Here is a 26929-nt window from a genome sequence, read left to right on the forward strand (position 1 = left end):
ATAAATTACAACAATAAATCATTTATTGCGGTTCAACAGTCATTGAGGTTCTTTTTCATAAGAGCTTACAATCTACAGAAATGATAAAAACCAAGTCACAGTTGACTTTTTCATGTTTTTCTTCCAATCTGATTCTTTGAAACCAAAAATTCTCGGGTGTTCATATGAGGTCTCAGAATGATAATGTGACACTTAGGGGCAAAAATGCAGCAAAATAGGCCAAGGCTGGATGAGAGAATGGCAAAGATTTCCACAGCCACCATGTATTTGCCCTTGGTGCTAACATAGGCGGGGATGAAGGAGATCCAAACACTTGTGAAGACCAACATGCTGAAGGTGATAAACTTTGTCTCATTAAAGCCATCGGGAAGGTTTCTAGCCAAGAAAGCAACCAAGAGAGTCAAGATTGCCAAGATCCCCAAGAATCCCAGCATGATGTAGAAGAAGGTTACGGAGCTGTCCTTACACTCCACTGTTATGACCCCTTTTGTAGCCTTCATGTTCAGATTGGGAGATGTTGGGCATTGTATCACCCATGAAGCACAAATGACTGTTTGGATGCTCGATCCAGCAGCGATCATGGAGTTGGGGATGGAAGAGCCGACCCATTTCCGAAGAGAGCTATTTGGCTTGGTGGCGCTGAAAGCAATCACTACTGTAATCGTTTTGGCAAAGATGCATGACACGCAGAGAGAGAATGTGATCCCAAATATTGCTTGCCGGATTAGACAGGTGATACTGGTGGGGCGACCAATGAACAAGAAGGAACAAAGGAAACAGAAGAGGAGAGCCACCAGGAGAAGGTAGCTCAGGCTACGGTTGTTGGCTTTCACCAATGGAGTGTCACGGAAGCGGATAAAGATACCGAGGACCGAAAGAGTAAGAATGGAGCAGATGGTGGTGATAGCACAAAGGGCCAGGCCAAGAGGCTCCTCATAGGAGAGAAACTCGATCACCTTTGGTATACATTTCACACGATTCTCATTGGACCATTGATCTTCCGGGCACGGCAGGCATTCTGCTGCATCTGATTACAAAAGGAGAATTATAAAGTCATTAATACATAGCATAACCAATGGTGCAGAAATGGGGGTAGCAGATATGTGATGACAGTCTTGGCCTTTTTTCAAGCCATGATCAAGAACGTCTCCACCATACACCACCATTATATTGGTATGCTAATTATAACTAGAAGAAAGAAAGAGTGAATAGCGAATGCTCATGTCTGAGGCAGTGGATCCATGTGCATTATTTGTTACTTTGTAATATGGAATACATTGGTTATTGGGAAGACAAGCGCCTAACATAAGGAGTTCAAAATGGTTTCTTTTGCTTCTGCTGGAAAAATAAGGCAAAGTCCCAGCAGCTGGTTCCTAAGCCAGTTGCTCATTCATGCTTTAACTGTCTCTAGCCTACCCTCTAAAGGGCTCCTGATTTCTGCTAGATCCTTTTCCCAGTTTATGTGCAGTGGCGTAACTATAACCTTCAGGGCCCCAATGCAAGAAACCCCCCTGAACCCCAGCCAGGGCCCTTCCCTCCGAGTCCGGTGGTGGAACTCCAGGGCGTGGTCACAGGTATGACCTTTGTGAGCCCTGTAGTTCCACCACTGGCATCAGTAGTTTTTTTTAGTTTTTTTAGGTGCCCCATTGGGGGACTGTCCCTAGGCTGGATGGGGTCCCCGTCCCCAAAACAGATGAGGTCCTTTTCTCCAGGGCAGATAAAATTACTGCCCCCAGGTGAGAAGAGGTCCCTGTCCCCAGGGGAGATGGGGGTCCCTGTCCCCACGTGAGAAGGGGTCCCTGTCCCCAGGGGGAGATGGAGGGGGTATGTAATGGTGTGTGGGGGATGGGGTCCTCTCACTCACCATGGCCAGGCTGCAGGCCGCGCACTCATCCATGTTGGCCTGGGCTCCATCCAGTGTGCTGGACGGGTGATCAGCATATCTCCCCGAAAGACCTTTCATCATCTGTGTATGACGTGGGAGGAGGGGGCCTGGCAGACAAGCCTGCAGTGTCCTCGGAGGAGCTGTCTCTCATAGGGCTGCACTGCATCTGTGTGCTTAAAGTTTGTTTACCCGGGAGACGTATGCAGTGCAGTGTGGGCCGGACTCGGGGGGGGACTCTGGCTCGGGAGAACAGACATCGGACTGAGCGGCAATGCATGGAGCAGGAGAGGGGTACTCTGATGAGCTGGCCGAGGACACAGGTCATGCAGGGAATGCACAACTAAAGAGCAGCCAGTGAGATAGTCGAGCATGGAGCTCTGCTAGTCACCCTCCACCTCCAGCCACCCGTGTGCATGGTGCACTGGTACCCCTAGCTGCCTATGCTGCTGCCGGCCATATGTAGAGGTGGCTGCATGGGCCCCCTGCAGCACAGGGCCCAGTTGCGGTCACGACTGCTGCACCCCCTATAGTTACACCCCTATTAGGGTGATAGCATCCAGGCACACATAACAGTCTTTCTTCTGGTTCAATCTAGAGCACAAGTTATAAAAACATGGCCCACAGGCTGAATCTGGCCCACCAGGCCATTTCATGTGGCACTTGCATCTCTTCTGAAGTTGTGGAAACCTCCTTGCCTCTGTACCCACCTTGTCTCAGCAGTTGGCAGCAGAGAGGAGGACAGAACTCCTCCTGCAGATCCTGCACCTCTCTGTGCACCTGCAGAACCCCCTCATCTCTGCCTCCCCTGGTCTCAATATTCAGCAGACTCTGGTAGCTGACTCCAGACCTCCTCTGCTACTCCTCCAGACCCTGAACTTTCTGTTTCTCAGCTTCATCCTCAGCTTCTTCCCAGCAGCAGCACAAGGTAAGGGGGTTAACTATGATGTAAGGGAAGGTGGGGGGCTCTTGACTTCTGATGATGGGGGAGCTCTTGACATCTGATGTAAGGGGGGGTGGGGTGTTCTGGACATCTAGTCTTACAGGTACAACCGGCCCTTTGAGGACAATCATAATGCTTATGTGGCCATCGATGACATTGAGTTTGACATCCTTGGTCTAAAGCTTGCCTTTTTTTGAAGGTATATTGCTGATTAACTTGTATTGGGCATGGGGAGCTGCAAGATACTTCATGAACACTGAGCAATAGCTTGATAACACCCTTAACTATACTATTGCTTCTTAGTACAGTTCCTCCGGCAAATTCCCCAACATGGACAAGACCGAGAAACCTTCAGCAATGTCCCAAGCCAGGAAAACACTAGGATGGCTATGCTAGGGTTACCAGCAGCAACAGTCCCTAGGATGCTTCACTCAGGTCTCTACTCACAGTGTCCCTGGATACATGGATGCCTTCCTCCAATATCAGTCAGGCAATCTCTCAGTGAGCCTTTCAGACCGGATCCTCAATAAAATCCCTTGTTTAGCTTCAGAGTCCTTTTCTAGTAGAACAATCCCCCCGGCTCTGCCACAGCTGAGACCTTGATGAACACAAGCAGACTTTCAGCTAGACTGCCCAGAAGGGCAGCAGCCCCTCAGGCTGGGAACTTCTCCTCCTGGACAAGAACAGGTCCCAGACTATTTATGTGCTCTGCGGCCACCTACTGGGCACAAGTCCCCAGGGGTTGGCTGTGACACATAAATATTCAGGCTTCTCACTTAACTTGCTCCACTCCTATGTTCTGGAACCTTCCAGAAGGCAGGACAATGCAATCAAGTCTGCAGTCTATGAGACCCTGATCAGCCCAAACAATCAACAGCTGCTCCACTGATTACAGGAGAGCCACATAAGGAAAAGGCTAAATTTAGCTATCACCTAACTAGGAGGGTGGTACGTGTCAAGCAAAGAATTGTTTGAAAAATGTAATGACCCTATTCTTTCCTACCATTTCCCTTTAGTGTAGAGAGCCCTGATGAAGGGAGTCCCTAAAACGCGCTGGGCTCTATTTGTGTCGAGTGCAACTTGTCAAAAACATAACAAATCATTTTGGACTTCTTAGGATTGTTGTGGTCTTCATCTCTCTCCAACCACCGAATCATTGACCTGGAAAAAGCAGGCAGATCAGAAATCTGGCATCCTACTTGTTCCAAGCCAGTGAAGCGGGAGGTAATAAAGCCATTTTGACCAAAGCCAAGCAACTTGCATTTTTTCGGCAATGGTGGCCTCTAAATTTCCCTCAGTATTCCAAACCCAAGAACTAAATTGTAATATATTTCACCTTACATTATTTCCTTTATTTTTACCTGGTGATCCTGTCAGTGACTACTTCCTGTCCTAGAGTGACAACACTCACTATATCATAACTGTGAAGGAGCAGTGTTGTCACCCTAGGAGAGAAAGTGTGGTAGGATCACAGAACCACAACGCCCCCCCCCCCCCCCCCCAAACCACCATCATCTCTATAACATAGGAGAAGGTGAAGTTTAATCAGCTTATATTTTTCCTTCCCGGGATTCTCCATCGTTACACCCCCCAAATCACCATGCTAATGAAATGCTCACATTTTATTTGTAGCACCCCCTGACATACCAAAGGCAGCCCCAGAGGTCACGGTCAAGGAAAGCATTTCACCCCAGGGCTGGGTCCATGGTTAAAATGGGGGGGGGGGGGCAGAGAAAGGATATTGGGCGCCAGTCACTTTTTATTGCAGAACGGTTAAGGAGGTGAGGGTTAGGGGTCCCAGATACTGTAGCAGATTACCTACAGACTCTCCAGATCAATGTCCAGCCAACCCGGCAACAAGCATGTTCCCAAATTTCAGTGCATCCTCCAAGCGGGTCACCAGGCCCTTCTGATAGACCAGCCTTCTTCCTGGCTCTCACCAGCAAAGGGCCTCCCCTGGGTCTCCTGCTTGGCCCAACTTCCTCCATATTGGGTAGGACAGCATCAGGACCACTTCGACACACGTTAGGCCCCAAAACAGGCTATTGGGCCTAACGGTAGAGCTCCACTCAGCAACACAGGGGAAGAGAGGGAGCACATGGCCTGTCCAAAATATTTATATGCTCCTCCAGCATGCACCAGTGGCATAAACCTCCTACTGGATTGGCTGAAGGAAATATATAAACATTCATAACGTAGTTTAGTTTGTGAAATCTCATGCCATGACCAGTGATGCCAGTGGCATCTACTGGTGGCAATGAGAAATCAACTCAAACTTAGGGAAAAAAACTGGTGAAAAAAACTATACAATCAGTCAGAGTTAACTACAGGCCAGCCACAAACGAAATTGACATACTAGCCCCTGTTTAGGACAAGGAGGCTAATTATTCATCAGTCCCAGTTTGCCTTGAGCTGAACATACCGGTCTGATTGGATATCTCTTCATCAGAGCACGGGATACAGTCGTAGCAGCAGAAAGGCTCGCCATCTCGGGGGGCTTTCCAGAATCCGGGGCGGCAGCTGTCGCAGCACACGGAGGGCGGCGCCTAGAAAAGAAGAACCGCATCTGCTAAATATCACATAACATATGATCTAAATGATGAACCATTTCTAGGAAAATTGTTCTATTTTTGGTTATTAATCCTATGCCTCGTTGAGCGCCATGCTGGTACCATCTTTCTTTAATGCAATCTACATTGGGAGGAGCAATGGGGGAGATAATTGGCGCAGGGTGAAGCACCCATTCTATGGCATTCACTAGGAGTGGGGGAGGGGGGATCCTTGCTCCGGGTGCTGGAGGAACCTGTCCCAGGACTGGCTAAACATCACCACTCTTTTGATGCTCACTCTGAGATGTCCTGCGAACCCACCAAAGTACCTATCCCTCTCACCTAAGGGCCGGTTCACACAGCGAGGCGATGCGAGGCGACACGGCTCGCCTCGCCTCGCTCCCGCAAGTCGCCCCCGTTCTGTACAATGGAACCGTTCTGAGAGGAGCGACTCAAGTCGCTCCGACTCAGAAAAAAGGTTCCTGTACTACTTCTGGGCGACTTCGGGGGCGACTTGCATTGACTTCTATACAGAAGTCCTCTGCAAGTCGCCGCTGAGGTCCCCGCAGGTCGCGGCGAGGTAAGTCGGAGACGCCTCGCCGCGCCTCGCTGTGTGAACCGGCCCTTACAGAGTAAATACTCAACTACAACCCTTATTTCAGCATTTATCTGACATGTGGTAACTCATTGTAAACAGCCAAGACTGATTTTATGGATTTTGAAGGGATGTACACTGATCATCCATAACATTTTGACCACCCACCATAACCCATCAAGGCTTGGACTCCACTAGACCTCTAAAGGTATGCTGTGGTATCGGCCACCAAGCTGTCAGTAGCAGATCCTGTAAGTTGTGAGGTGGGGCCTCCATGGATCAGACTTGTTTTCCCACACATCCCACAGATGATCGATTGGATTGAGATCTGGAGAATTTGGAGGCCAAGTTAACACCTCAAACTTGTTGTTGTGTTCCTCAAACCATTCTTGAATTCATCAGACCAGGCTACCTTCTTCCATTGCTCTGTGGTCCAGTTCTGATGCTCATGTGTCCATTGTAGGAGCTTTTGGCTATGGACTCGGGTCAGCATAGGAACCCTGACTGCTCTGTGGCTACACAGCCCCATAAACAAAAAACTGCAATGCTCTGTGTGTTCTGACACCTTTCTATCAGAACTAGCATTAACTTTTTCAGCAGTCTGAGCTCCAGTAGCTCTTCTATTGGATCGCACTACATAGGCCAGCTTTCCCTCCCCACCTCCATCAATACGTTTTCCCTCCCCTCCATCAATGAGCCTTCACCCCCCCCAACTTTAATTAATGAGCCTTTCCTCCCCACCTCCACCAATATGCCACCCCCACCACCAACTCAATCATTGACCCTTTACCACCCCACCTCCATCAATGAGCCTTCTCTCCCCACCTCCATCCATGAGCCTACCCTCCCCCACCTCCATCAATGAGCCTTCCCCTCCCCACCTCCATCAATGAGCCTTCCCTCCTCACCTCCATCCATGAGCCTTCCCTCCCCCATCTCCATCAATGAGCCTTCCCCTTCCCATCTCCATAAATGAGCCTTCCCTCCCCCACCTCCATCAATGAGCCTTTCCTCCCTCTCCATCAATGAGCCTTTCCTCCCTCTCCATCAATGAGCCTTCCCACCCCCACCTCCATCAATGAGCCTTCTCTCCACCTCCATCAATGAGCCTTCCCTCCCCCACCTTCATCAATGAGCCTTCTCCCCACCTCCATCAATGAGCCTTCCCTCCCCACCTCCATCAATGAGCCTTCCCTCCCCCACCTCTATCAATGAGCCTTCCATTCCCACCTCTATCAATGAGCCTTCCCTCCCCCACCTCTATCAATGAGCCTTCCATTCCCACCTCCATCAATGAGCCCTCCCCTTCCCATCTCCATCAATGAGCCTTCCCCTTCCCATCTCCATCAATGAGCCTTCCCTCCCCACCTCCATCAATGAGCCTTTACTCCCACTCCATCAATGAGCCTACCCACCCCCACCTCCATCAATGAGCCTTCTCCCCACCTCCATCAATAAGCCTTCCTTTCCCACCTCCACCAATGAGCCTTCCCTCCCCACCTCCATCAATGAGCCTTCCCTCCCCACCTCCATCAATGAGTTTTCCCTCCCCACCTCCATCAATGAGCCTTCCCTCCCCACCTCCATCAATGAGCCTTCCCCTTCCCATCTCCATCAATGAGCCTTCCCCTTCCCATCTCCATCAATGAGCCTTCCCCTTCCCATCTCCATCAATGAGCCTTCCCTCCCCACCTCCATCAATGAGCCTGCCCTCCCCACCTCCATCAATGAGTTTTCCCTCCCCACCTCCATCAATGAGCCTTCCCTCCCCACCTCCATCAATGAGCCTTCCCCTTCCCATCTCCATCAATGAGCCTTCCCCTTCCCATCTCCATCAATGAGCCTTCCCCTTCCCATCTCCATCAATGAGCCTTCCCTCCCCACCTCCATCAATGAGCCTGCCCTCCCCACCTCCATCAATGAGTTTTCCCTCCCCATCTCCATCAATGAGCCTTCCCTCCCACCACCATCAATGAGGCTTCCCTCCCCACCTCCATCAATGAGCCTTCCCTCCCCCCCTCTATCAATGAGCCTTCCCTCCCCACCTCCATCAATGAGTCTTGACTGCCCATAACCCTGTCACTGGTTTCCCTTCCTTGGACCACTTTTGGTCGGTCCTGACCACTGCAGAACGAGAACATCCCACAAGAGCTGTAGTTTTGGATTTGCTCTGACCCAGTTGCATGGACATTGCAATTTTGACCTTGTCAACGTCCCTCAAATCCTTACAATTGCCCATTTTTTCTGCTTTCAACACATCAACTTCAGGGGTGACATGTTCACTTGCTGCCTAATGTATCCCACCCACTTTCAGATGTCATTGTAAAGAGATAATCAATGTTCGTCACTCTACCTGTCAGTGGTCAGAATGTTATGGTTGATCAGTGTATAATAGATCTAAAGGTGGCTAGTTCTTCCTTAGGCTCGGCAAGCTGTATAGGGAAGTTACCTGTGTGTATTTCTCTCCCCATACGATGTCTTTCTCATCTACAACCAACTTCTGCCCATTGGGGCCCCAGTCATCGAAGATTCCAACTTTGACCAGGCCTCCCTTCAGATCGTGAGACATCTGCCAGTTCAGAACATCGTAGAGCCCCTTCAGTTCTCCTTTTTCATCAAAAGCCACCCGCTCTCCATTGCTGTTTAGGAACTGCACGTTCTTAATGTAGTAGAAAAGCTTGGGAGAAAGGTTACATTATATTTTAGACATTGTCTAGTCCTCTGTGGAGTTACATTTTTTGACTTGGGTGGAATTGTTGTTACTACAGAGAAAACCTCCAAACATAAGTCGAGGGGTTCTTTCCAGTACAAGCACAATTTTGTTTCTTGAGATTTTTGGTTTTCTGTCTTTCTCTAGGTTTGTTTTAATGTGGTACCAATGTGTTTACACCCTGTAGGTATGGTAGATGTTTCTGTGTGTTGTCTGTGGCATGTTATGAGGGAGGAAGCGGTACAGGTCATTTCAGTAATTTTACAAGTCTGCATGACTTGATAAACTCCTGACATGTACAGAAACAGTATAATAAGAAAACAACTATCTATGGTCCAATCAAGTGACATTGCCTAGGCTAAGATGATGGCATCGGTCTGCTGCAAGCAGGAGGAACTCTTACTACTCTGAAGCAGGCAGAAGCATTTACTGTCTCCCGACGCCAAAGGCTTGAACATAGCCAGGCATCAAGCTTTACGCTATTCTACAAATCAATCATGGAAGTAGATGGTGAGGTGACCCACCAGGTGAATGATGACTGAACAGAGAAGAATTGGATGGGAGATTGAGCATGCCTGGAGATAAGCTGTAAGGCGGGCATCACTTCACTTAATGGTGGGCAGTGGTCTAGATCTGGACCCAGTCACTGTCCCATGCAATGGCCACGGTCGTGCCACATAGGAGCTGCTATTCACATGGCAGGGTGGAAGGTGCAGCAGCACTGGATGGAGGGTGGGAGTGAAAACTGCTGGAGTTAACATTTCCTACAAACCATCTGCTAGGACTGCCCCGCATCCTAGCAACCAATCACCTACTGATTACCTTGAAAAATTACTTTGGGCAGCTCCCACACTCCACCTGCTGTGCCTCCCGCCCTCCGCTCTGCTCTGCTCTGCGAAGGAACTAGGACATGGCCCTGAAGAATAGAGGTGGTGGAAAGGGTGATGTGAAGGGGCAAAAGAGGACACTGCTGTGGGGGGGGGGGGGTGATGTAAAGGGGTAGAGGATGCTGCTGTGGGGGGGGGGGTGATGTAAAGGGGCAGAGGATGCTGCTGTGGGGGGTGATGTAAAGGGGCAGAGGATGCTTCTATGGGGGTGATGTAAAGGGGCAGAGGATGCTACTGTGGGGGTGATGTAAAGGGGCAGAGGATGCTACTATGGGGGTGATGTAAAGGGGCAGAGGATGCTACAATGGGGGTGATGTAAAGGGGCAGAGGATGCTGCTGTGGGGGGGGGGGGGGGGGGGGTGATGTAAAGGGGCAGAGGATGCTGCTGTGGGGGGTGATGTAAAGGGGCAGAGGATGCTTCTATGGGGGTGATGTGAAGGGGTAGAGGATGCTACTGTGGGGGGTGATGTAAAGGGGCAGAGGATGCTTCTATGGGGGTGATGTAAAGGGGCAGAGGATGTTACTGTGGGGGTGATGTAAAGGGGCAGAGGATGCTGCTGTGGGGGGGGGGGTGATGTAAAGGGGCAGAGGACACTGCTGTGGGGGGTGATGTAAAGGGGCAGAGGATGCTACAATGGGGGTGATGTAAAGGGGCAGAGGATGCTGCTGTGGGGGGGGGTGATGTAAAGGGGCAGAGGATGCTGCTGTGGGGGGTGATGTAAAGGGGCAGAGGATGCTTCTTTGGGGGTGATGTGAAGGGGTAGAGGATGCTGCTGTGGGGGGTGATGTAAAGGGGCAGAGGATGCTACTATGGGGGTGATGTAAAGGGGCAGAGGATGCTACTGTGGGGGTGATGTAAAGGGGCAGAGGACGCTGCTGTGGGGGGTGATGGGAATGTGGCAGGGGAGGATACTATTGTGGGGGGTAATGTGAATGGGCAGAAGAGGACATTACTGTGGGGGCTGATGTGAGGGTGGGTTCAGAATCACACTGTGAAGGGGTGGGTAGTAATGTGAAGGGTGGCCGCGGACACTGCTGTGAAGGGGAAAATGATGTGAAGTGGGGGACTGTGGTGTAAAGGGGGGGATTGTAATTTGCAGGAGGACTTTGGATGCATCAGCGGTGGCCCGTCCATAAGGGTCACAGGGGCGTCCCCCCCCCCCCTCCAAATCTCCATGCTGGGCACCGGACGCATAGAGTTCTACAAGTAATTTTTTTTGTGAATGACACGATTAGAGCCGGCGGCTCTAATTGTCCTCAAAAAGTGTGGGCTCGGGGCGCAGAGCACTTTCACTTGCGTGATATTAGCAAATTAATATTCACTAATGTCTTCCTGCTTCTCCTCCCGGGCCAATTAGGAAGCGGGTCCTGAGACCCAATTGGCCGGGAGGAAAAGCGACCATATTGGCCCGGGAGGAGCAGCGTCCAGATTGGCCGGGAGGAGAAGCCATTGGATTGGCTGGGAGGAGAAGCCACCCAAGACTTGGATGGGGTAAGTGCAGAGCTGGCGAGCTTGCGAGATGGCGAACGTGGCCGGCAAGAGGGTGAGCGAGCAGGACGAGCCGGTGGAGGGGAACGGGTGGGGGGGTTTGTTTACTGACTCCTTCCCTCCCCCCAAAAATGGAGCACCAGCCACCACTGGGATGCTGACATAAGAACAGGGATGTGATTTAGGAGGAGGGGTCCCGTGATTTGAGTCTTCGCACAAACATGCAATTTGGAAGAAAGTCTTTCTGACTGGATCTCCGTAAATTAGAATGTAATAACTCTGCTCTGAGGGAACAAACCTTGTATGGTGTACAGCAGTGAAGAACTATAAGCAAGGTCATAACTAGAACCTTCAGGGCCCCGATGCAAGAAACCATGAAGGGCCCCCCTGAACCCCAGCCAGGGCCCTTCCCTCCGAGTCCGGCGGTGGAACTCCAGGGTGTGGTCACAGGTATGACCTTTGTGAGCCCTGTAGTTCCACCACTGGTATCAGTAGTTTTTATTTATTTATTTTTTTACATTTTTAGGTGCCCCATTGGGGGACTGTCCCTAGGCAGGATGGGGTCCCCGTCCCCAGAAGAGATGAGGTCCTTTTCTCCAGGGCAGATTAAGTTACTGCCCCCAGGTGAGAAGGGGTCCCTGTCCCCAGGGGAGGTGCGGGTCCCTGTCCCCACGTGAGAAGGGGTCCCTGTCCCCAGAGGGAGATGGAGGGGGTATGTAATAGTGTGTGCTAGCTGCCTATGCTGCTGCCGGCCATATGTAGAGGGGGCTGCATGGGCCCCCTGCATCACAGGGCCCAGTTGCGGTCGCGACTGCTGCACCCCCTATAGTTACACCCCTGCATATAAACCCCTCTATGGTCACTTAGTAAAATGTCTACTGTATGGTTTGCAGGCTGATCTGATAGCACTTAACCAATATTGAATATAATGTACCTGCCATGGTTGGAAGTCCCTGAAGTTGGCACAAGATCCATTGAAAAACGGTCCCTTTCCAGACTTGCAGGACATCATATCATGTAGTGCGTGGCCCACGGCATGCACGGCATTGTAAACAGACACGGACAGACGGAAATTGGTTGTGTCATACACAGAGCTGTCCAGTTTCCTCAAGTCCTCCATACCAGAGCAGAAGGTTGTATTGACTCCATACATCGATGAGTTGTCCCTCCACTTACACCTAAAGGCCTGCTCCCAGAATTCCCTCATAAATATGTCATTTGGATACTTGGCAGGATTTATAGTGTAAAGAAAATTTCCAAAACCGGGAATATTTGAGCTGTACTTAGCAAGGCCGATGGTGCCATTCAGCGTCGCCCACAGTTCCTTCTGTGTAAAGACGGCCGAGGGCAGCCAACTTCCCACGGCAATCCAAATTTTTCCAACTATTTTGCTGGCGGTGACGGCCTGAAAGAAAGGAATCAGCTCTGTGGCGTAAGCATAGAGCACGACGACGTTGGTTTTTGTTTTGAGTATGGCGCTGATGACGCCGTCCAGGCTCTCTTTGGTTGGCGGAGTCGGTAAGGTTTTGGCGAACGCAACACACATGCCACTCTTAGCCATTTCTGTCCGGAACTTCTGGCTGCCTTGGTCTCCGTAGTCATTGTTGGAGGACACGATGCCAACCCAAGACCAATTGTAATGCTTGATCACCTGGACCACCGCCGCAGGCTGGGAGTCTACAGTGCCGACGGTCCTTACAAAGGAAGGGAATTGGATCTTATCGGCCAATGTTGGGAGGGCTGAGGCATAACTGATCTGCAAAAAGGAAAATGAGCTGAAAAAGGGTAAATATAATGCATTCTGAGTCTAGGCTGAAAAGATATACTGCGGTGTTGCAGGCTCGGGCTTGCACAAGTAGGCATCAATGACATATAAGCCGAGATCAGGGCCGTCTTTAAAGCAGGGCAAAAGGGGCAGCTGCCCTGGGCCCTGTCATTGTTGTGTGGCCCAAAGCAGCTGCCTCATACTTGCCAACTATCCCAGTTTACATTCCCTTGTCCCTTTAGGTTTTAGTCCTGTGCTGCTACCAATGCTGCCCAGCTCTGCCCTATTGTTGTGTACAGATGACTCACCTGCAGACCCTGTGTTTACATGTAAATAACTGGCTTCTCACAAACTACAAACAGGACTTCTTATGACTTTCTTCCACCAATGCCTTTCTTCTTGTCACTCTTCCATAAAGGGCAGATTTGTGGAGAGACGACTAATAGTTGTCCTGTGGACAGATTCTCCCCCCTGAGCTGTGGATCTCTGCAGCTCCTCCAGAGTTACCATGGACCTCTTGGCTCTTCTCTGATGAATGCTCTCCTTGCCCGGCCCGGTCAGTTTAGGTGGACGGCCATGTCTTGGTAGGTTTGCGGTTGTGCCCATACTCTTTCCATTTTCCGATGATGGATTGAACAGAGCTCCGTGAGATGGTCAAAGCTTGGGAGATTTTATTATAACCTAACCCTGCTTTATACTTCTCCACAACTTTATCCCTGACCTGCCTGGTGTGTTCCTTGGTCTTCATGATGCTGTTTGTTCACTAAGGTTCTCTAACAAACCTCTGAGGGCTTCACAGAACAGCTGTATTTATACTGACATTAAATGACACACAGGTGGACTCTATTTATTAATTATGTGACTTCTGAAAGCAATTGGCTCTACTAGATTTTAGTTAGAGGCATCAGAGTAAAGGGGGCTGAATACAATTGCCCCTCCCCTCACACTTTTCACATATTTATTTGTATCATTTATCATTTTCCTTCCACTTCACAATTATGTGTCACTTTGTGTTAGTTCATCACATAAAATCCCAATAAAATACATTTACGTATTTGGTTGTAACATGACAGAATGTGGGAAATTTCAAAGGGTATGAATACTTTTTCATGGCACTATATATATATATATATATATATATATATATATATATATATATATATATTTTTTTTTTTTTTTTTTTTTTTTTTAAACAGAGACCCTGGAGAATAAAATGCTGGGTGTTGCAACTTTTTTTTATGTCTATTTGCACACAAACACAAAATATTACCCATTTTTTTTGATAAAATACAAAAGATGATGTCGAAATGCGTAAATAGATACCTAACATGTCACTAATATGTCACTCTTTAAAATTCCGTAGGCGGCACAAATGATGATACCTAAAAATCTCCATAGGCGACGCTATAAAAGCCTTTACAGGTTACCGCTTTAGAGTTACACGGGAGATCTGGCGCTAAAATGAATTGCTCTCACTCTTGACGTTCGCGGCGATACCTCACATTAGTGCTGCACTTACCTTTACGCATGCGTTCGTATTTGCGCATGAACACAGAGGGGGGGGGGGGGGGGGTTGGGGGCGCTTGAAATTTTTATTTTTAAAATGTATTTTATTTAAAACTTTTTTCATAAACTGTCACTTTATTTTTTTACATCAACTTTATTGCTATCACATGGGATGAACAACATTCCCTTTAATAGCGATAAGCCTGACAGGTCCTCTTTATGGAGAGTCCTTGGTGTCTATTAGACCCCACATGTCTCCTCTGCCCTCCAAAGCATCCGTTAAACACAAGAATTTGCCCCCTATGTCCATATTTTGCACATTTTTCGGTTACCTGCGGGAATTTAGTGAGTCCGAGTATGCGAGCGATAGCCACAGAGCCGGAGGATGGCGAGTCCCCCACCACCGCCAACACTTTAGGAGGCGTTGGCGCACAGCTGTAATTGGGCACCTTGGATTGTTTCCTGGACAGGTAGCCCATGACGGCGTCCACAGCCGCGGCCTCCGAGTAGCAGGAGTCATAAATCTCGTATCCTAACGTCAGGTTCGCCATCTGCAGCGGGTTGGCATTGATCTCGTTGATGGCAAATAACATCGCAAGGACATACTGATACTTCTCGAAGTAGAACCTGCGAATTAAAGGTGACAAAAGAGTTCAGGTGTGGCATTTTCCAACAACAAAAACCATAAGGTTTAACCACTTGCTTACTGGGCACTTAAACCCCCCTCAGTCCCAGACCAATTTTCAGCTTTCAGCGCTGATGCACTTTGAATGACAATTACGCGGGCATACAACACTGTACCCAAATGAAATTTTTATCATTTTTTTCCCACAAATAGAGCTTTCTTTTGGTGGTATTTAGTTACAGCTCGGAGTTTTATTTTTTGCTAAACAAACAAAAAAAGATGCAAAAAAAATAAAAAATCATGTTTAATAGTTTGTTATAAAATTTTGCAAACGGGTCATTTTTCTCCTTCATTGAAGTGCGCTGATTAGGCGGCACTGATAGGCTGCACTGGTGGGCACTGATGGGCTGCACTGGTGGGCACTGATGGGCTGCACTGGTGGGCACTGATGGGCTGCATTGGTGGGCACTGATGGGCTGCATTGGTGGGCACTGATGAGCTGCATTGGTGGGCACTGATGAGCTGCATTGGTGGGCACTGATAGGCTGCATTGGTGGGCACTGATAGGCATAGTTAAGGCGGCACTAATAGGCACAGATAAGGCGGCAGCGATGGGCACAGATAAGGCGGCACTGATGGGCAAAGATGGGCACAGATAAGATAGCACGGATAGGTGGCACGGATGGGTGGCACGGATGGGCACTGATAGGTACCACTGATAGATGGGACTGATGGGCACTGATAGGTGGCACTGATAGGTGGCTCTGATAGGCGGCACTGCTGGGCACTGATGGGCGGCACTGCTGGGCACTGATGGGCGGCACTGCTGGGCACGGATATGTGGCACTGGGGTGCAGCACCTTTGAGGCAGATTGTGGGCACTGCTGGGTGGCACTGTGGGTGGCACTGCTGGGTGGCACTGGGCACTGCTGTCAGCGTGAGGAGGAATAATAGCCGATTACCGGCTCCGTTATATCACATGATCAGCTGTCATTGGCTGACAGCTGATCACGTGATAAGGGGTCGGGATCGACCCCTTGCACGGATCAGTGATCAGGCGAGTCTCATGGACGTCGTCCCGGAAAAGGAGATCCGCGCTGTAGCCGTCATTTGGCTATAGCGCGGATCTCAAGTGGTTAAGGTCCAATAACAACTAAGAGTTCAGTTGTGTAGGTTGAACCCCATGATGGCTTCTCATTCCTACTGGTGAGATATCTCCCCAAAAAAATATGATGGCGTCACACTCATAATATTTGGTTGCCCAATGGTCCGGACACAAGAGTGTGCCAATTCATGGTGGCCATGTGAAAATAGTTGCATAGCCTATTTATTTATTACAGATATTTATATACACTATATTACCAAAAGTATTGGGACACCTGCCTTTACGCGCATGTGACCTTTAATGACATCCCAGTCTTAGTCCGGAGGGTTCAATATTGCGTTGGCCCTTTGCAGCGATAACAGCTTCAGCTCTTCTGGGAAGGCTGTCCACAAGGTTTAGAAGGGTGTCTATGGGAATGTCTGACCATTCTTCCAGAAGAGCATTTGTCAGGTCAGGCACTGATGTTGGATAAGAAGGCCTGGTAAGCAATCTCCACACTAATTCACCCCAAAGGTGTTGTATCAGGTTTAGGTCAGGACTCTGTGCAGGCCAGTCAAGTTCCTCCACCCCAAACTCACTCGTCCATGTCTTTAAGGACTGGAGGTGGACTGGTGCGCAGTCACGTTGGAACAGGAAGGGGCCGTCCCCCAAACTGTTCCCACAAAGTTGGGAGCATGAAATTGTCCAAAATGTCTTGGTATGTTGATGCTTTAAGAGTTCCCTTCACTGGAACTAAGGGGGCCAACCCAACCCCTGAAAAACAACCCCCCCCCCCACCATAATCCCCCCTCCACCAAATGATTTGGCGACACTGATGGGCCTTGATAGGTGGCACTGATAGCCAGAACTTTACTGACTGGCATCACCAATGGGCACTGATTGCTGGCACTGGTGGTTACTAGTGGGCACTGATTACTGGCACTATATGATGATCAGTGTCCCGATTACATGTGTAGATGTCCCCCTGCAAGGAGATGCCGCTGTCCGGTGATGTGTGGAATACTGTCCCCCGTCGGATAGTGTCCGCCCTGTATTTCTTTCGCGCAGTATGGAGGACAAGGAGACGCCGAAAGTCTCCGAAGATGAACGGCGCCTGCGCACTGAGTCCAGGTTCAAGCCCCACCATCCAAGTGGACACAGAGTTAAAAAAAAGAAATAAAAAATTACAGAGCGTAGCGAGGCCGCGCCTGAAGTGTGGCGAGCGAAGCGTGCCGGCAAAGGGGCCCTGTTACTAAGTGCTACCGTATGTCCACTTGGTGGGGCTTGAACCTGGACTCAGTGCGCAGGCGCCGTTCATCTTCGGAGAGACCTGCGGCGTCTCCTTGTCCTCCGTACTGCGCAAGAGCAGTACAGGGCGGACACTATCCGATGGGGGACAGTATTCAACACATCACCATACTGCACAAGCGCTGGGCCTGCGCAGTACGGGGCGGACACTATCCGATGGGGGGGACAGTTTTTGGCAGAACACCGGCTCTCCTCGCCACACACTGATTGGACAAAGCTGAACACATATTCATCACACGGCCGCGGCTCTTTTCAGAGATCGGGGCTGTGCCACGTCCTAGTAACAAGGCACGATCACCGCGTGCCATCACGGGCACACGAGAGCGCCCGTTTGTGGGACAACGTCTTATGACGGTGGGCGGGCGGTTAAAGCTTTCCATTATATAAGCATCGATCGAAAATAATGAGAGAAAGGGAAAAGTGAGAAAGCGTAACCAATAAATGTACTGCAGGAGAAATAACATTTACAAGGCTTATATTTAATCCACTATCAATGTTTTATTTCGTCGCACCGATACTAAAACCTCGTAGAGTCATTAGAACCTCCCAGTTTTATTCTCAACAACTTGTTTGTGTAGGTCGTAATCAGCAAACACTTCATCCAGAGTGGAAGTGAAGTGATTACTACGCCCTACACAAACAAGTAGATAACATTCCTCTGATAGTACAACCAATTAGTCCATAGAGAATATCTGCTATAAAAAGACAAAGAAAAGAAAGGGAAAAAAATATATAAATTATTAAAAGAAAACCCTTTATACTGTATTAGCTATAATATAAAGTAATTGTTATTCTTTGATAATACGGTGGATTATGAGGTTAATGGCCCTCTGAATCTCACCACTTAGTAAGGAAAAGCTAGCTGGTATTTAGGGCCATCTTTAAGGCAGGGCAAAAGGGGCAGCTGCCCCGAGCCCTGTCATTGTTGGGGGGTCCAAAGCAGCTGTTTATATTAGTAGTCGTTAATAAAAAAATCAGCATTGCCATTGATCGCACACCCTCCCCTCCCCCCCAGCACTGCCACTGATCCCAGGAGTCCTAGGATCCCTAGGAGTTTTCTGTCTATTAATGGGTCCACTGACCTCCCCAGTCCATGGTGTGAAGGCAGCGAGGAGAGTATGTGCTGTAACCTCGAGCAACCCATCAGTAAGCAGTAATGATGTACAGTAACCTCTAACAACCAATCAACAAGCAGAAATCATGTGCTGTAACCTCTAGAAACTAATCAGTGAGCCGTAATGTCTACTGTAACCTCTAACAACCAGTCAGTGAGCGGTAATGATACAGTGTAACCTCTAACAACCAGTCAGTGAGCGTTAATGATGCACTGTAACCTCTAACAACCAGTCAGTGAGCGGTAATGATGCACTGTAACCTCTAACAACCAGTCAGTGAGCGGTAATGATACACTGTAACCTCTAACAACCAGTCAGTGAGCGGTAATGATACACTGTAACCTCTTCCAACCAGTCAGTGAGCGGTAATGATACACTGTAACCTCTGGCAACTAGTCAGTGAGCGGTAATGATACACCGTAACCTCTACCAACCAGTCAGTGAGCGGTAATGATACACTGTAACCTCTAACAACCAGTCAGTGAGCGGTAATGATAAACTGTAACCTCTAACAACCAGTCAGTGAGCGGTAATGATACACTGTAACCTCTGGCAACCAATCGCTGCCTGATCTGATTCAGTAAACGTATTTTGAGTCTAGCGAGAGTGAAACTGCATGGAGGAGAGGCCCAAGAAAATGTTTGCCCAGGGTCCAATCAAAATTAAAGATGGCCCCGCTGATATTAGGAGTCCCTTTGTTGAACTCTAATGCCGTGTTACACACGACCGGACTTTCCGGCAGACTTGGCCCGGCAGACTATCCGACGGACTTTCAAACAAACGGACTTGCCCACACACGATCACTCCGAAAGTCCGATGGATTCGAACATGACGACGTACGACCGGACTAGAATAAGGAAGTTCATAGCCAGTAGCCAGTAGCTGCCCTAGCGTCGGTTTTAGTCTGTTGGACCAGCACACAGACGACTGGATTTTTCCACCCGGACTCGAGTTCCGTCGGAAAGATTTGAAACGTGTTTTATTTCTAGAAAAAAGAAAAGTCCGCTGGATCCCACACACGATCGAATTATGCGATGGATTCCGGTCCGTCAAAAAAGTTTGATCGTGTGTTAGTCTGCCTAAAGAATTAGACAAATTCGCTTTTGTGTACCATTCAGTGTAAAGGAATGGAGAGATCAATTGGGAGATTTCCGAGTTTGACAATGAGAGCTCCGTGAATTTTTGCCATCAGTTGAAGAAGCGTTTAGTGAAGTTAAAGGTGGACTTTCCACCTCCGTGTGTGACTGTAGGGATGGTGTTCTTAGGGTCATACTCCGTATTTTTCTTCCTCCAAACACGGCGAGTCGAGTTAATGCCAAAGAGCTGAATTTTGGTGTCACCTGACCACAGAACTTTCTCCCCAATCCTTCTCTGAATCATTTAGATGTTGATTGGCATGGCTGTACATTGAGGAGGGGGACTCGCCATGTTTGGAGGAAGAAAGATGCTGACTATGACCCTAAGACCACCATCCCTACAGTCACGCACGGAGGTGGAGACATGATGCTTTGGGGTTGTTCCCCTTCTAAAGTTACAAGCCGACTTTGCTGCGTTGACGTGCCAATGGACGGGGCCACGTATTGTAAGATCTTGGATAAGAACCTTCTTCCATCAGCCAGAACACTGAAGATGGGTCATGGATGGGTCTTCCAGCATGATAATGACCCAAAACATTCAGCCAAGGCAACAAAAGAGTGGCTGGAGAAGAAGCACATTAAGGTCATGGAGTGTCCTAGCCAGTCTCCAGACCTTAATCCTATAGAAAAGGTATGGAGGGAGATGAAACTTTGAGTTGCCAAGAGATGGCCAAGAAATTTTAAAGATTTAGAGAAGATCTGTAGAGAAGAGAGGACCAAAATCCCTCCTGAGATGTGTGCAAACCTGGAGACCACCTACAAGAAACGTCTGATGTGATCGCCAACAAGGGTTTCTCCACCAACTACTAAGTCGTGTTTTGCTTGGGGGTCAAATACTTAATTTTACTCACCGAACTTCAACTCCATTTATAACATTTGTATCATGTGCTTTTCTGGATTTTTGGTTGATATTCTGTCTCTATCATATAAAATAGACCTCTGATAGAAATGATAGACCCTTCATTTCTATGTAAGTGGGCAAAACTTACACCATCTGCAGGGGAGACGATCGTTATTTCCCCCCCACTGTAGAGTACACAGTGAGTGAGCGTTGTCACCCTAGGCAAGGACAGAACCTGAGTTCCTGGCAGGATCACCAGAAGAATATAATAGAAGAAAGCCTGAAAAGAAATGCAGTTCCCAAATCTAAGGACTGATAACCTGCAACATATTACATTTTTGCTTTTTCATGATTAGATAGTAAGGCTTGAAGGGTTAACATTGATATCTTTGGATTTGACGGCTCTGTATTGGGATATAACTATTTGTAAAATTGATAAAGTCTAGGGGGGGGGGGGGGGGGTTATAACCTGGAACAACCAAAAAGTAAAATGATTCCTCACTTTTCACAGGTTCTGCCTGGAGGCTTCTCCGTATATTTCAGTGTCAGTTTCACCGTCTTTTCATGTACAGGAATGAGGCCGCCGATAATGATTTCTCCTTCGTGGAGGTAAGCCGGTAACGGCTGCTCAGAGCGATGACACTGGGACAAAGCCTGTGACTTCTTCACCATTATTATTAGAGTGATCCATAAATGTGCTATCATTATATGCTGCAAATGCCTAAAAAGAGAGAAAAAAAAAATAACATTCGAATATAAAAATCAATGCGAATGGGGCCAGAATATTGACAGACCATCATGTCATTATTGCTTTCTGTGCCATTATGTGTCTAATATGTTTATTTCCTATGATAATCCACTCCATCTAGTGGCCATAATGCGGTATTTCCCTGATTGAGGTTTTTCAGGATAATTCTGCATTATGCCCACTCGGTGGTGCTAACAACCATAGAAGCAGCAAGGGGATTATTCGCAATGACATTCACGCAGTGAGTCTTTTATAAATAGATTTCTATTCCTTTTCTTTCTTGGAACTTACTTCTAGAACATGATATATGATGTCAATACATTTGGAAACATTAATTATGTGAAACATTAATTTTTCTTCTTTTTCTTTGGGCTTCTATATTTTTTGTGTACTTTTTAGCAGCAGTAGAATATTATACCACATTAGCCATTGATTAATGCAGAAAGATTGGAGTTTAGGTGATTCCCCTGTATTGTGTAACTTGCACTTGGATCCCTTCTTCAGGCTTTATACAATTCAAATTATATTTTTAATTCGATGTATATTCATAGTAGTTTAATTTAATATACAGTAGGAGTTGCAAAACTCTTTGATGAAGGGATCTACGTCATCCAACAAGCTTGCTTCTTTTATAACTTAACCACTTGAAGGTCTATTCTGACACTTTTTGTTTACAAGTAAAAATCAGCATTTTTTTTTTTGTTGTTAAAAAATGATTTAGAATCCCCAAACATTATATACACTATATATATATATATATATATATATATATATATATATATATATATATTTATTTTATTTATTTTTTTTTATTTTTTTTTATATATATATATACAGTATTTGTTTATCAGCGACCCTGGATAATACAATGGCAATCATTGCAATTTTTTATGATGGCTATTTTGAAAAAAAAAAAAACTGATAATGGTATTATTAAAGGTAAATACATTGTGGTCTGCACTCTAAAAGCATTATGATTAAAGGAAATACAATTGACAAATAATCTAAACAAAAAAAGACACACAGACAGAAATAAAAATAAAAAATCAGCTGTAAAAGTAACTCCACCAAATTTTCTTTCTAATAAGATTAAGAAAAAAAAACACAATTTTATAATGAAAAAAAAAAAAATTATAATAATAAATATAAATTTTATATTATAAATTTTATTTTTATATATATATATGTATATATATATATATATATATATATATATATATATATATATATATATATGTGTGTATATATATATATATATATATATATGTATATATATATATATATATATATATATATATATATATATATATATATATATATATAATAAGATTAAGAAAAAAACATCATGTAAAATGTAATTTTATAATGAAACAAAAAAATTATAATAATAAATGTAAATATATATATATATATTTAGCGCTGCGTTTTTTTGGTTTTAAATAATGATGGATGTGTCTACCTTTTTTTTTTTTTTCTTATCAGAAACTCACCTGTGAATATTTTGGACTGTCTGTGGATGGTGTGTAATGAAATAAAGGATGCTGCTGTTTTGGTGGTGCTTTTATATATATATATATTGCTTACATTCCAAAAGAAAAAAAAAAAATAGCTGTAATTGAAGGGATGTACCATTAGGTCAGCTACATTGGAAATGACTATAATCAGTGTAATGATAATCATAGTGGAGGAATGATGACACAGCGATGTCATAGTGATGATAATTACAGGTGTGATTTATGTCCCTTCGGAAATAGAATAGGAAGTCATTTCCTCTGAATGAAACAAAGTATATAATAAAAGAGATAATCAGAGATTGGACATCGCTGTTCTTATTAATGTAAATCATTTCTTTCTACTGAAAAATATATAGTTGCGATTTTGTATATCAGTTCACATTTAAATACTGACACGTTCCTGGAATCTTCTCCGTTTCGACTGAAAATCCTATAAAGTAGGACACCCGTCAAATATAGTAAAATTATATTAATAGAATAAAAAGATAAAATAAAATAAATGCTGCCTTTGTTGCAATATTGAGTGTTAATTCAGAGCTCTTCCCGCAGGAGTTCTTTTCTGTCACTCGATGTCCTCAGTCTTATAGGCAATCTCCACCAGCCCACTTCCTCTGAGACCAGGTCACCCTGGACATGCCCCTAGAATGGGACTTGACAGTGAAAAGAGGAGCAGCAGGGTGATGGGCTCATCTCTCTGTCACTCTGTGCTCTCCTCTTATCAGCATCTTGTCAGCACATGAAGTGATTGGCTCCTTCTTCCTCTCTCACTCAAGCTCTGCTGTACAGGGACTGCAAGAGGCTGACACCAGGTGATAAACAGGTACTTACTGTACACCAGGGGCAGATCCAGGGGGGGCAAAGGGCCCCCCCCCCATAAATTAGTGATGGGCTGCCGGATGAGCAGGTAGGCCAGTCAGTGGGTTAATGAGCCGTCTAGTCAGCGCGGGTTGGCAGGTGAGTGAGCGGGCGGGTCGGTGGATGAGTGAGGGGGGTCGACAGGGGAGTGAGTGAGCAGGTGGGCGGGGCAGTCATTGGGTGAGTGAGCGGGCGGGCGGGGCAGTCATTGGGTAAGTGAGCGGGCGGGCAGGGCAGTCATTGGGTGATTGAGCGGGCGGGCGGGGCAGTCATTGGGTGAGTGAGCGGGCGGGCAGGACAGTCATTGGGTGAGTGAGTTGGCGGGCCGCTCACAGCTGAGCAGAGGTGCTGGCCAGTCAGCGAGCCTGCGGGTGGGGGAACAGAGAGATGACATCATCTCTCACCACCCACCCTGAATTACTGCAGTTCCCCCCTCACTGTGCAGACGCGGGCACCAGAGAGATTACATCATCTCTTTGCTGATTATCTTCACACTTGACAATCAGCAACATGTGGCAGGTGACGTGGCAAGTGAAAATCCACAACTTGTGGCAAGTGACAATCCACATCTTGTGGCAAGTGACAATCCACCGGTGACATGGCAAGTGAAAATCAGCAACATGGGGCAACTAACAATCCGCAACATGTGCCAGGTGAAGTGGCAAGTGACACACTTGGGGCTCCCACTGATTCTGCATTATGGTGAGTTTGAGATCCATTTACCGATTGGCCTGAAAGGAGAAGCATCTCCGCTGAGGAGAAGGAAGTTCAGCTATAATGTCCTGGGCTGGGACAAGGGGTGGGCAGAAGGGAGGGCAGCCCTGGGCACTGTGGTATCATGTGAGGTGGGGGGCACTGCAAAGAGATTGAGGGAATGAATCTGTGTTGGGTGGGGGAATTTGGAGGGTGGCAGAGGATAAGAATTGTTCTAAGAGGGGAAATTTGGGGCTGTGTGCTAGGAATGAGGATTTGGGGGATTTGTGTTAGGGGGGGGATCGGAGAAGGATTTGTGCTGGGAGAGGTTATTTGGAGTGGGGGGGGGGATTTGTTCTGGGAGAAGTTATTTGGAGAGGGAGGGGAGAATTTGTGCTTGGAGGGGAAATGTGTAATGGTATGCAGCTATGGTCTCCACTCTGTGGCCCAGGGGCCAGATGTGGCACTTCGCCTGTCTTTATCTGGCCCATGGGGCACCATTCCACCAACTGACACCAATGATGGAGCGCTATTCTTCTCACTAATATCACCAATGGGGCACTATTCCTCCCATTAAACCAATAAAGGGGCATTGAAGCTGGGGCATTTTCTACTCTGGCTGGCCACAGTCTGACCCCCAAAACCCGAAGCACAGTAATCTGGCCCTTTGCTTAGAAAGTTTGGAGACCCCTGATATAAAGTACAGTGAGCAGCTGGGTCACTTCACAAGTTGTACCGACTTCCAGGGCAGATATTCCTTATCCCCCAGGTTGAGCTCCCAGTGTGAAGATGGTGGCCGGAGACCAGACCCCGCCACCCTTCTGACTGTGCCCATTCAACCCTCTCACTCCCAGCAGTATCCAGACACTGGCCCCCTATTCCAGGTTTACACAATGTCTTCTGTGATACTCCCCAAGTTTGGCTTCTAGACAGATTCGCATAAAGGCCAAAGTCCAAGCTGAATTCCTTTACTGCATCAAATAGTAGCGCGGCTTTTTTTAGCAGGAACGCAGTTGCGACACCTCCAGCAAGGAATGTATGTATTGGAAGGGGGTGCTGTTGCTGCTGGAGGGGGATCTATTGTTGCTAGAGGGGGATCTATTGTTGATGGGAGGGGTCTACTGTTGAGGGAGGGGTCTATTGTTGCTGACTGCTGGAGAGTCTATAGATGCTGGCTGTGAGGAGATCTGTTGTTGCTGCTGGGGGTCTATTTTTACTGAGGAGGGATTTTATGTAGGAGGTGTTCCATTGTTGCTGAGGGGACCTATTGTTTATGGTGCTGGGTGGAGGGGTGGGGGTCTATTGATGCTGACTGTGGGGAGATATGTTGCATACCAGCAGTGTTGGATCAAGGACCCCAAACAGGGGCGGCCCGTTCATTAAGGGCAACATGGGTACTGCCTCCCCTATCCATGCGTCCGACCCCTTGCTGGACGCCAGGAGCATGAATCACAGTGGTGGGGGCGTTTTTTTTTTTTTTAATCACTGATTAGTGCCGGAGGCTGTAATAGGCTTCAAAATAGGGTGGACTTCGGGCACAGAGAATGGGCTCCGATCTTACCCAGGTGTGTTAGGATAGTGAATGAATATTCGTTATTCTAACGCTAGTCCTCCTCCCGGCCAATCAGGAAGTGGGTATGAGACCCGTATGAGCAAAAAAAAAATAAAAACTCTTGTATCTGAGAGATGAAACAAAGGAAGAGAGAGACAGAAGGTTTATTCTAGTTATATAATGTATTCAATCATATCGAATTTATTCAATTTTGGAAAAATAAAAAACGGAGGAAGAAGGACCCAAGCTCCACATCTTCGGGATCTGCAAGAAACGGACCGCTTTCTGGTCACAACTGTGAGAAACTCTTTTAGGCGGCTCACTGACTTGGAGGTGGATCCGGAACAAGTACCTTTTACACCAGGGTTCTCCAAACTTTCTAAACAAGGGGCCAGATTACTGTTCTTCAGACTTTAGGGGGGCCAGACTGAAGCCACTGGGAGTAGAAAAGGTCCCAATGTCAAAAAAAAACAATGCCCGATCTTTGGAGCCAGTGGGAGGGATTGTGCCTCGGTGTTGGTGTCATTGGGAGGATTCATGCCCAATTATTGGTGTCGTTGGGCCCAATGGCTGCCGTTATTTGGAGGAATTGTGCCCCATCGCTAATGCCTTGGGCCCAATTATTGGTGTCAGTGGGAGGAATTTTGTCCCATTGTTGATGTCATTGTGCCCAATTGCTGGTGTCATTTGGAGGAATTGTGCCCCATCATTGATGTCATTGGGCCCAATCGTTGATGTCAGTGGGAGGAATTGTGCCCCATTGTTTGCGTCAGTGGGAGGAATAGTGACCCATCGTTGGTGTCGTTGAGCCTAATAGTTGGTCGGAATTGACAATTGACGTCGCTTCCATCATCCAACGTCAATGAGTTGCGTGGGGGCCATCATTCCCTCACTCGACTCAGCCGCTATTTTTATAAATTCTTTATTTTTATGACAAGGATAATATTACAACATTACACCTAAATACATCCATACAACATATCCTATTTCATCACAGACCCACAGCCTCTGAGGGGAAAGGACGGGATCGTCTGCGCCACTACTGACGGCTCCAGTAAGCGGTGGAGACGACCGGAACGCGGCGGGAGAGGGCTGGGCACCTCTCCCGCCGCCGATAAAAATGATCTTATCG

The 26929-nt window shown here is 47.3% G+C and overlaps 1 protein-coding gene across 1 annotated transcript; it reads right to left on the reverse strand.

The window, feature by feature from the left end:
• Nucleotides 1-5: 5 nt before the first annotated feature.
• On the reverse strand, nucleotides 6-21144 carry LOC143958057 (extracellular calcium-sensing receptor-like). Its single transcript, XM_077467512.1, has 6 exons — nucleotides 20938-21144; nucleotides 14659-14953; nucleotides 11990-12811; nucleotides 8419-8646; nucleotides 5248-5371; nucleotides 6-1027 (listed from the first exon to the last, which is right to left on the reverse strand). The coding sequence occupies exons 1-6, from the start codon at nucleotides 21138-21140 to the stop codon at nucleotides 111-113; spliced, it is 2589 nt and encodes an 862-aa protein (XP_077323638.1). The 5' UTR covers nucleotides 21141-21144; the 3' UTR covers nucleotides 6-110.
• Nucleotides 21145-26929: the final 5785 nt, after the last annotated feature.

The sequence above is a fragment of the Lithobates pipiens genome, unplaced genomic scaffold (assembly GCF_037356315.1).
Source record: "Lithobates pipiens isolate NorthernLeopardFrog02 unplaced genomic scaffold, aLitPip1_a1.2 Scaffold_56, whole genome shotgun sequence".
Taxonomy (NCBI): domain Eukaryota; kingdom Metazoa; phylum Chordata; class Amphibia; order Anura; family Ranidae; genus Lithobates; species Lithobates pipiens.

Bases quoted from the DNA above. Each gene is read 5' to 3' on its own strand.
- LOC143958057 (XM_077467512.1), bottom strand. From the start codon at position 21,140: ATGATAGCACATTTATGGATCACTCTAATAATAATGGTGAAGAAGTCA. The intron at 5,372-8,418 runs GTAACTTCCCTA...CTTCTTTTCTAG, and splicing joins GGGGAGAGAAATACACACAG to GCGCCGCCCTCCGTGTGCTG. The intron at 1,028-5,247 runs GTATGTTCAGCT...TTTTGTAATCAG, and splicing joins AGAGATATCCAATCAGACCG to ATGCAGCAGAATGCCTGCCG.